General features: G+C 40.7%; 1 protein-coding gene across 6 annotated transcripts in view; it reads right to left on the bottom strand.

Annotated features, from left to right (window-relative positions):
• Positions 1-448: 448 nt before the first annotated feature.
• Positions 449-11,484, bottom strand: part of PALLD (palladin, cytoskeletal associated protein) — a 199,605-nt gene continuing 188,569 nt past the window's right edge. For 5 of the 6 annotated variants that reach the window (XM_074905731.1, XM_074905732.1, XM_074905736.1 and 2 more), the window contains 6 exons: positions 11,369-11,463; positions 6,611-6,743; positions 5,439-5,646; positions 4,584-4,749; positions 3,560-3,693; positions 449-2,587 (listed from right to left, as the gene is read on the bottom strand). In XM_074905731.1, coding sequence (XP_074761832.1) covers positions 2,415-2,587; positions 3,560-3,693; positions 4,584-4,749; positions 5,439-5,646; positions 6,611-6,743; positions 11,369-11,463 — 909 coding nt within the window. In that variant the 3' untranslated portion in view covers positions 449-2,414. Of the gene's footprint in view, positions 2,588-3,395; positions 3,447-3,559; positions 3,694-4,583; positions 4,750-5,438; positions 5,647-6,610; positions 6,744-11,368; positions 11,464-11,484 lie in introns of all 6 variants that reach the window. The other variant, XM_074905733.1, reaches the window with a different exon arrangement.

Here is an 11,484-nt window from a genome sequence, read left to right as displayed (position 1 = left end):
CTTTCTTAGTATCTTTGCACAGAAAGGAAAGGAGAAGCTAGTTAATAGGATTTTACAAGTAAATCTCTTCTTTTTTTGACCTTGCCTTGTTAGAAGACTCTTCTTAAAGAAATTTAACATCGCTTGGACCATGCCCTTTACTTGGATTCAGTTATAAGTGATGTCATATTGCAATTACTAGGCACACAAAATAGACCTGCGTATTTTCTAACCTTTTAAAAAAGAGCATCTCCAAGTACTTTTATTCAGCAAAAGTTTTGAAGAATTTATAAGTCATGTTCCTCTTTTTGGTTTAAACCAGAGTCTGGGTCACAGGCAGAATATTCTGATAAATTCTAGTCATTTTTAGATGCTGCATGTAGCCCTCATTTCAACTCATATTTGAAATTTTTAAATCTTACACTTGTGTGCTTGTACTGAAACAGTTAATAGTCTTTACCAGAAGGAAAACTTTCTATTTGTGTAATATTTATTGATGTTAAACCCACATATCAGCACAACAATCCAAAGTAATGATAATACAATTTTTTTTATAAATACAAATAAAAGGTGGCAAAATAATGCTAGTGAAGCTAAACAAAAAAGTAAATTAGCATGTCACAGTTGAGAAAAATTTGGCAAGTGATATGACATACTTTTTCTAGAATAGAATCAGATTATTCCCAGATGACAGACTATGACGTTAATCTAGATTAACGATCCCCGTAACTGGTCATATCCTGCACCAGAATAGTACTACCTTATGTGCTAAAGTTTATTAGTCACTAAAAAACAAAACAAACTTTGTGTACTTACAAAGCAATACACGTATAGCAGTAATGCAATATATGGTGTACACAATTACAAAATTTAAAAAAAACCCCTAAGTACAAGGACTTCTGAATAACTGAACTGAGATAAAAGATTTCAACACTTTTATTATAAATAATGAAAGATACCATATATGTGCTTCATATAAGGAATACAGTGTTTTCCTTTCATAGCAAAGTATTGTAGCTCGTACCATCAAATGCTCGTTTTTCTTGTCAGGCCTAGTAATTCTTCCAGCCCTCCCTCCCCTTCATCTGAAATTCATTTGCTTCTAATTTAAAACTACCTAGTGAGATCTGACTTCAGTGGGGCTCCAGTTTGATGGGGATTTGCCTTCTGGCTTTTCAGCCAGGGCGCACAGACTCTACCCATTAAAAGAGCTGTCCTTTGTCTATAATCAGAAGAATAAAATGAACTCTACCACAGGCACATGCTTTGTCAAGAAAAAAATAAAAGGGCGCAAATTTGATGGTTTTGTCCATCTTCATTTTTTACTTCCTCAGATCTGCAAGCTTATCACCTGTGGTGTATACTTGTCATTTAAATTCATATTGCAGTCTCAACCCATTTTTCACTTACTATACATTTCTAAAGTCCTCATACATGTTACACAAGCTTTGAACAGTTGACCGTCCCATACATACACTTCTTAGTTTTCAGCTCACCTTGGACTTTCAGATTCATGAATGGGAGTATTAGGAGGTTACAGACTGTCTGCAGGAAACGCAGAGAGAGTTGCAACCTCTTGCCCTGTCCCCCTCCCACCCCTTGCAGTAACCTACTGCAGTGGTTCATACTGTCGGCATTTTTCCCCCTCTAGTTACTGACGGTTACAGTCTGGAGTAGACTGTTAATACATGTCAGCTCTTTTCCTTTGTTATCTTGAATGCTTAAACTGTCTTTGATGCATGTTTGTAAGTCAGCCTCCTCTGAGATGGCAAAAAGGAAAAATAGAAAAGAATGTAAAGTTACAGTGTTGATGTCATTTTATAGAATTGTCCATACTAAGAGTGTTTAAGGCAAGATATTTGTTTCATTGTAGACCAGAAAGCAGTTTGCAGAGACACAGCATTTGCTTACGTTTCTCTTCCTCGTCCCTTCCTGTTTTATTCTTACAATATTGCACTTGTTCACTGTAGCTATCAGAATGCATTGCCATTTTGGAACTATAGATAACCAGACATTCTAATTTTCTTTGTGATCTAAAGGCCTCAGATAAAACGTCTTGCACCATTAAGATCACGTAGCGTCTACTTACTGCTTCTGAAGGCATGTAGTGATAAATAGTGTTCTCCTCTGAAAAATCTGTCTCTGATGTATGTTGGCCTTTAGGAGAAGGGTTATTCGTAAGAGCTGAAGCAATGTAGGTATAAGGAACTGGTGAATGTGATTTGTTGTGCAATGTGTACGTTTCTATTAATAATCTATCTATTCTTCTAATTTGGTATAATGAATAAGGAATATGTGGTTATTGTGTTTGTTGTTTATCTTTTGTACTTGAAGGTGTCTGCCTTTGCATAAAGTGACATAGGAGTATCATTGGTCAAGGCAATGGCTTTCAGTGTTTCTGCTTTGAAAGAGGATGATGGAAGCGGCAGCTGGGTCTACAGGTCATCGCTCTCTACCAGGCCGGACTGCATCGCCAGGTGGACAGGATTTGCTTCAGGCTGGAAAGCTGCTTTGATGTCTAGTCCTTGGTCACAAAGTGCAGCGTAGCGGCTGGCTGAGGGCCGCACCTTCTTTGGCTTAGTTGTCTGAGGTGGTTGTTGCCACTGAGCTGCGGATTAAAAAGGAAAGAAAAAATGTTATTATCTTGAGCTGTGCGACAAAGCCTGCCGGATGCACAATCAACCCTTTGTAAAGGAGATACTAATTTCTGGGCAGCAGAAAACCATTATATCAAAGGTAAGTTTGTTTCATATCCTGGTGGGGTGGTTTTTCTCAGCATCCAGTTTCACCTTTAGATGTGGCAAGTAAAAACAATAGCGTCTGTGTTTGTTACTTTGCCTTTTTGGCATCGCTTTCTGCCTTTCCTTGTGTCACTGAGAAGGGTAACAGCAAGGGGTTTGTTTCCGTGCACTAATGCCACAGTGACGGGTCTGTTTGAGGGTTATTTGAAAGGAAATCACCTGGCTGCCATTGCCGCCCCTCATGTGCTGAGGAACGCAGAGGCAAGTCTCTCATTCACAAGGCCCACTACTGCCACAGGAACCATCATTTACCACTCCAACCTCTCTCCACCCCCACCCCCCATTTACTCGTGCTATGAGAAGCCTGGTCAGAGATTCCGGTTTAAGGAAACGTTCACTACGTAAGGAGCTGCTTTGGAACAAACTGAATATTAAGCAGAAAGCTGTAAAATGTCTACTGCACTTCTGGTAGCTGTCAGGTGTATTACAGACTAAGGTACAAAAGAATACAAGAGGTTAGGGAAGTGCTAGCAGAGCAATAGTAATAATGATCCACAAAAATAATGTAATCATGCCGTTATCTGTTGTTAATTAGCTATATGTACTATACTAAGCAAAAACAGAAAGCATGCATGCTTGTTTTGCTTTAGGTATCTGCAAGATGGTGACATGTACTTTGACAGAGCATTTGTTGTCTTGATGTGGATCGTTATTATTGAGGAGAAACTATAAACAAAAGAGAGAGAGACCAACGTAAACCATTCTGTGAACAAACTGAAACTTCCAGAACTGTTGGTTTTGGGGGGATTAATGTGATCGTGAAAATTGAAATCACTTACTATAAACGTCCAATCTGGCAGTGCAAGACACAATCCCAGCCTCATTCTTAGCGGAAACGGTATACCAGCCGGCATCCTCCTTTGTAGCTCCCTGAATAAGCAGGCAAATGTAGCCATAGTTATCCTGGTGCATGCTAAACAAAAGAAAAGTAGAAAATTACTATTTCAATTACACAACAGCACAGACCGTTTAAAAATGTTATTATAAACAGAGACCCAGTCCTACAGATTATAGTCCACTTCTAATTAATAGGGAATTTTCTCTGAAATTAGCAAGTGGAAAATAAAACTTGAGTATGCTTGGCAATTTGGCAGTTTAATATCCTGTATTGAAAACTAAGAAGCAAACGTGCATAAAGTAACTTCTCTTTCACAATTACAGATTAAGACATCTGGGAATCTAATCGAAGTAGTAGGGCTGCCAGAACTTACCCAGACTTTCTGGGGAATGGGTAAAACACTTGAGGAACAAGGTACTGAAATACTCCTAGTTATTCAGAAGGACAGCAACAATTTGTTACAGTGCCGTATCAGTAACGAGTTCCTTTTCTTGCAGTATTATCATGAGTTTGCTCTTAAACGTTCCTATAAAATGTTGTCAAATATTGAAGATAAGTTTGTAGATTTTGGACTACAAACATAGTTGCTTGATTATGCAACAGAGTTATGAATCCAGGTTTCTGCTGAGAAGCAGACAGCTTTACTTAGGAGCCTAGGTTCTCACCAGTAAATTTTTGTAAGTCTTAGATCTAGAAGAGGAAAACTACTTCTCCACTTGCTTAAAGTACAAAAATAATTGTTCAAGTCTGAGGATGGAAAACAAAACTAACATTTTAATTCTGGCTTGGCCACCAGGCTGGCTGCAAATTTGAGTAAATGCCATAAATTATTATAATAACTAGTTAATATTTATGAGATGCTGTTCATACAAAGCAGTCTTATGACCTTCTAGGTTTTCATTTGTGTTACAGGATAAATCGTCATTGAAATTATACATGGGGAGGTTATTCTAAGTCTGTCTAACCTCACTCGGTCAGTGTTGTATGTGAGTGACTCGTTCTCCTTCTTCCAAAATATCTGAGGAGAGGGCTCCCCTGAGATTCGACACTCCAGTCGCACTGGGAATCCTTCAGTCACACCCGTGTTTTGTAGCTTCTCTATAAACACAGGTGCTTTGTGTACTTCCTTAGCTGTAAAAATAAAGAGTGCAGTCATGTTGACACTTGGCTATGAAAACATAGCCTTTCTTTCAGCAACATGCTAAAAAGCAATAATGAAAAATCTCAAGTAAGTGGCAGGAAGCTTAAGTGTTGTCTTTGTTAATCACAAAGTCCAGTCCTGGTTCATCTGAAGGAAACAGTGGCAGCAGTAAGCGCTGACAGAGCCGAGTGGTTCCCCCCCTTCCCTGAAAGAACTGAAATGTGGAGCATGAAGACAGGATAAACTGGCTGCACTGTGCTCGTCCAGCAGTGCTCCTTCGTATTGCATAAAAGGAAGATGGGCTCTTAGTTATAGACGGAGCTGCTCTACTGGAAGGTGGGAGCGGCGTTAGTCGTCTGTGCTGTGAAACACACCACCCACAGCAGCCTGGCTACCCCGGGAGATATGGGGCTGCACAAATTGCCATTAACCCCCCATTCAAGTCCCTAGTCTGGTGTGCGGCCTTGGCTGTGCCTCTGGAAAATGGCTGCCTTTTCTTAACTGCTGCACAGAGCTTACCCCTGCCACAAAATAGCACAGATGTATCACCAATAAATATACTCCAGTTCCATTACTGCCAGGTTTCCTCTTCTTGCCCCCTAGCCCTCAACTACGGCATTTGATGGCACCTCCATTTTCCATTTCTGCTCCCTCCAGAAACTCAGCATGAAGGTGTTACCTGCGACAATGAGCTCCAGGCTGAATGTATTCTCACCAGCTCGATTGCTGGCAATGCACGTGTAGATTCCAGCGTCTCTGGCTGTGACTGGTTCTATGATCAAGGAGTGCACACCGTTCTCACGCACCAGCATTTTGTGAGAACTGTCGGGGCGAATTGGTCTTCCATTAAGTTGCCAGCTTAAATCTGGAGTTGGTAATCCACTAACCTGAAGTGTAAACAGAGTAAAGGGAAATGGCCTTAGCCCTGCGAAACGCAGAAGTCCTGACTTGTTACTTCAGAGAAGCTTGGTTTTGTTTGCTGCTGCAGGTGTACCACAAGATTTAAAGATCTAATTCTGTCCTGAATTACATACTGACTCAGTTGCGTTCAGGTACTTACTTTCTGGCCAACTCCCTGAATTCCATGATGTCTTATGGGTGTGACTGAAAAAAGATCAGTGTTTAGATATGATAGAAGCTAAATAATAATACATTGCAAAACAAAAGGCAGGGTGACACCTTTTGTCCTTTTTTTTATTGTTTGCTCTTCAGGTGGAATGGGAAGATAGTCCTTTCTGGATTAGTTTCTTCTGAAAAACTTGGTAGACAAAAAGACATTAGCTGACTAATGACAGAACTCTACGTTCCTTTCCACTTAGGTGGAACCTAGTAACAGCACCTCCTGCGCTAGTTAATGCTCGGTCTGTGCGAGCAAGTCTTGTACTTTGGAAAGCCGTGCCACTTGCTGTGGGTACTGCTTGAAAACAAATAGCTTCTCCCAAATATATCAGCATAAAGTAAACAGAAGTGCTCCAAGCCATCATTAATTCTGTTAGGCAAAGTCATAAATCAAGATTATATTGTTTGAAAGTTTAATGGGGGATCAAAACTCAGGTAGTAAAAGGACTTAAAGCGGAGAAGCACACTGCATACAGCGTGGGCTGCCTCCCTCTGCACCCCGGCACAGCTGAAATCTAAATACTGTGAGCTGGAAGATTTGCCTGAAGCACTTTCATCAGAGGAGAAGCAAATTTTACTGCCCGCTTTCTCCCCAGCAGTGAGGCTAATAACCCAGTGACAGACAGTCGCTGAAACTGCCGATAAGTGAAACACCTTTAAAGAGAAACTAACTTGGCTTTAGAGTCAGCTAATGTTACCGAAGGGTGGTTGCCTGCTTTGGGCGGTACTTGCCTTGCAGTCCATTCTGCACAGTTTTCCTTCCTGAACAGTCAGGTCTCCAGGAGCCTGCAGAAAATGAGGCCGGAAGAATCGTTCCTGAATTGGTTCATTTTCATCACCACTGTCCCTTGATCGAGATCGTGGTCTTAAAATAACATGAAATAAAGGCAAATTATTTTTTTTTCTCTGCTAAATCAGAAGAACAAAAGACTGCTTTGAATTTTAAATTACTTCTTTGGCCTATACCATAAGCACTCCATATCGACACACATAGACTGGTAGCATTTGGCTCAGACTGAGTTAATTATGACACTGCACTTGTTAATTACTTTCAGTTAATTTACATGTTGTGGCAAAATATGATCTAGAAAACAATCTTGCTCCAGAATAATTGCTTGTCATATTTATTTATAGATAATAGTATTTTTGTTTAGAGTTAGTCTTTAAATCACTGAACTACAGATACATTGGTAGGCCTCAGCATACACCTCCAGCAGCCCACTGCCAGCGTCCGCTGTGTCTGATCCCTCCACTATTGCTGATCCCACCAGGAAGCACAGGTACTGTTCATTGCTCACTGTGGCCTTTCGGAAAATAACAGCAGCTAAAAGCCCACTCAGCTGAGAAGAGACTTTTCGCATCAGACTTATTTTTCATCTTCTCTTCTTCTGCACTACTGATCATACAGAAAATTCTGTGGATTAAAGTGCTGGGGATATATTCCTCACTTAGCAGGTCTTTTGTTTGAGATTTTCTTGAGCGTTTTCAAAGCCACCAAACTGTAGTGTCAAAACAATAAGAATTTCATTGAGCAACAGGAAGAAAAATTTTGGTTGTTAAATTATTCTTCATAAAGGTACTGGAAAAGGTTTAATAAAAAATAAGGAAAAAGAACTCCTGTTCCCGGAAATGGCATCAGTCACCTTAAGCTTCCATGATATCATTTAATCCATTTTCAGCGCTGGCTATTCTTGTGTATTAATTGAATTGAACCTTTTCTAAGTGGTTACTCATTTAACTGGATTTTTTTCCAATTGAAATAAGCATTATCCCATTTTGTGGGATTTAGTTATCAAAGAAACTTGCAATTGAAACAAAATTTTAGTTCCAGTTCTGTCCTTGCCTGATCAGCTCCAGTGGATTCCATTCTGGAGCCAGGTGCTGCCTGCAGTAACCTCGTGTTGTGGTGAAGAGGAGATATGCAAATGCCCTCCAAGAGAACTTTTATCAATGACACTTTACAGTGAAATTCTCTTTTCTGAATTCAGTTTTCTGCTAACTTCTGCACATGTTTCTGTGTTGGCCAGTAGCTGCAGTGTACATGGCTATACTATGCTTTTTACTGCCCAGGGGTCTTTCTTTAGGTTAAAATAATTTGTAACAAAAAAAGTTTAAACCCCTCCAACAGTTGCATTTGGAAAACAAGACGCTGCACTCACTCCTGTATGGAAGATAAACACGCCAGCTGCATGCTCTGTTCCACTGAGGTTAAGTTTAATTAGAGTTCCTGAATTTGGTTTATTTTGTCCTTCTCTGTTGTTGCCCTTTTTCTCTACTATTGCTCGGTTTGACCAGTCATCACTTTTTCTACAGTATTATCTGTCATAAATAAATAGGTAAATTTTGACTTTTTCATGATCATTGCAGGCTTCCCACAGCTGTAACTAAATGCAAACGGGCGGGTGGGAATGGAGCCCCTACTGCTTATTAACGCAGGACTGGGAACTGAACACAGAGCGACGTCTGGGCACACACTAAAAGCTTATGTAACTCCTCAGGTGCCTAAAGCCAGGTCTTAAGCACTCAATAAGCACTTGAACATGCCTAAGGCTACCTCAGGGGCTCCTGCGTTGCAGCTCATAAGCACCACTGAGCTCTAGCTGGCGAGTCCCTACTCCATCCTGCACGTCTGTTCTTGAATGGCAAAAGCTGTTTTCAAATCACACATCTGAAAGGAAACCTAAACCTGCATTCTGTTTAGAGTCAGAAATAAATAATGCATTTCTCTTTACCTCTTTGTAAATTCACCTCTAAAATTGCAGACTGCTTTTTAAGCCTTTACCTTGAGAGGTGAAACTAGGGTTATTTTAATTACAAAACATTTTGTGGTTTTAAAGAAATAATGAAATGAGCAGAGCCAAGTTCTTCAGATGTCTAGGAATGACAAATTGCAATAGACTGGAATACCCTTGGATTAGTTGTGGGTTCTTTAGCATTGTGATGTGGGCATCAAATTGCAAAGATTAATTTCATCAATAATGACATCATGTACTAAATGTGTCCAGGGAGCCGCCATGGGTTGGTGTGGCGCAATGCATGAGGAATTTCAGTGAGCAAGAAGCTGAGCAAGATTTTATGACTGACCATATGATAATGATCACTAATTTGGGATAAAGGAGATTAAGTTCAAATTAATCCTCTAATTGAGAGCAGGGGCAATAGGAGTGGTTCTTTTTTAAATCTTCCTTAAATCTCAGGCATTTTAAGATGATTTATTTGGGGCTCTGGCTGCAGTGCACCACAAGCCAGCTGAGTTGCCACAGCATGGAGCACCGTGTCGTCTAAGGGATTGAGCCCAAGCTTTGTACACGTCAGACAATTCAAAAGTTCTGTTCCCTGCCCCAAGTAAGGTTAAGAAGGTATTGTTTGCAAGCTAAGCAAATTTCAGAAAAATATATTACAAATGAAATAACTACACAGTGTTTTAAAATGTGATGCAGTGAAGATGACAAAAAACAGAGTTCTGCCAGAACACATTCTGTAAGAGATTAAAAATACTTCGGGAAAAAGCCTGTCAACAGTGTAACAAGTCATAAAGTTCATTAAGCTAATAATTACACTTGTAAAAAAAAGAAAAAAGGTTTTGTTGCTCTCAAGCAGAAAAGCTTATAGGAATAATATTGCAATGCCAGAGGAGTTATTACTTCTCAAAAGTCTGTGGCAATACATGTGACCAATACCCCGTGCAGGGGGGAGCACAGTACTGTGGTGTGTCACAGGAGAGGAGCCAGTGGCAGGGGAGGCCTCATGGCCCATCAGCTCGGGGAGAGCCGGGTGATGGGAGCAGTGGGAAATGTCACTACACAGAAACAGCAGGTGCTGCCTGCTCACCTTCCGTCAGCAAAGATGTCAGGATGAGCCCTTCATGTGCGGCAGTTTTACAGGAAATATGAATCCCCAGTAATTGCCCTCATTTAACTGCTACACGGAAATCTCTTAGTTACAATTCTTTTCTCTACTGGACACCCAACCAAAGCAACAGTGGCTGCCTGCATGCTTGTCTCAGAACATAAAACCCTAACCCTTACCAGCTGTCAGCAACCTCAGACTCTGAGTGCATTGGGAGAGACCAAAAATACCAAGCCTCCTCCATTATTACCCAAGGGTTCTGCCCATCCCAGAAGGAGGGAGATCCAGAAGTATCAGCTGCTCGTGGCACGTACCCACCCCATCTTCCTTTCTCCAGGCCCCATTTTTAAAGCTGTTTCCCCTTTCTCACCCGTGTGCACTGACTGACTCAGTGGAAACCAGCCTCTTCATGGCAGCTTTTCCCTTCAGGGATTAACAAAGACTTTACATCTTTACCCATCATTTGCAGGTGCCAAGTACCTGATTTACTGGACAGGCTATGCCTGCTGGACCCAGCTTTTTGGGGGTTGTTCCCACACGGCAGCGGCAGCAGGATATTCCCCTCCATAAGCAGCCTGAGCTTTGGGCTTAATGGGCCTGAGCGTGACACGTTAGAGGGGGACTTGGTGGGACACCTGAGGTGGACATTGGGAAATGCTTTCAGGACTGCAGGAAGCCTGGATTGTTCTGTGCAGGAATAAGACTGACTTTTTAAACAACCAGCCTCGCTTCCTAATTCTTTCTTGTTAGTAGAGGGGGGAAGAGAGCCTGTTTTGACTGCAGCAGTTCTACAGTACCTACTACTAGAACTACTAATTGCTACAGGAATCATTTATTTGTTGCACACTGACTGTATGTAATGACATCTATTCTACTTAGTACAGTTGGACAATACCGAGATTCTATGGCCGTCGTGACCATTAAGCAAAACACATGCCTCATCACGGCAGAATCCGGAAACGGCGCCCTCATACTCCCTTGAAAGCAGTTCCGCTTCGGTAACCAAATGCATTTTTTCTTATCGTCTAAAGATGTCTAAGCTGTGCTAAATAGCCTCATAAATGCTCTGGGTAATGAAAAAAAGTATTTGAAGGGAAAATTCCCTTATATGGTCCACAAACATAAACCGAAGCTTCATATGTGAATAATTGTAAACTCACCAAAGATAAGTTTAATACTTTATTTCTGACTCATAATTCCTTATAAGAACCTGAACTGAAATCACCAAAATACTAAAACATTTCTAATGTAAATCTAATAAAATTCTTTGGTGTGCAGTTATTTCAGCTGTTTCTTTAAATGAACACTCATAAAAGCTGCAGAAAGTCCAGGTTCCTGGTAGAATCCTAGTCATCAGGTAAGGGGTGTTAAAAAAACATCTAAGTGACAAGGTCCTTTCCAACAGCTGACAGTGTAGTTTGAGATAAGGAGTAATTAGTGAACATCACAGAGAAAGGAGGAGGAAACAGGCAGAATTAAAGACACTGCAAGCTTTGCAGAAATTTTCAGACAGCAGACATCACATTTCTTCCTGAATGCCATCCTTTTAACTTACCTTCTAACTTCACATTCTTTACCTTACCATAATAACTTTGCAGAACACATATTATTAAAATTTAAAAAAAAAAAGGCATGAAGTACCTTCTTATATGAGGCTGACCAGAAGGTGACCAAGGACTGCGGCCTCTTTGATTTACAGCTTGGACCATCAGCCTGCCCGTGCAGCTTACTCTGCCCTGTTATGATGATGGAGAGGA

Source organism: Athene noctua, chromosome 4, assembly GCF_965140245.1.
Source record: "Athene noctua chromosome 4, bAthNoc1.hap1.1, whole genome shotgun sequence".
Classification (NCBI taxonomy): Eukaryota; Metazoa; Chordata; class Aves; order Strigiformes; family Strigidae; genus Athene; species Athene noctua.
The sequence above is the reverse complement of the archived record's forward strand: the minus strand, read 5'-3'. Positions and strand labels throughout refer to the sequence as shown.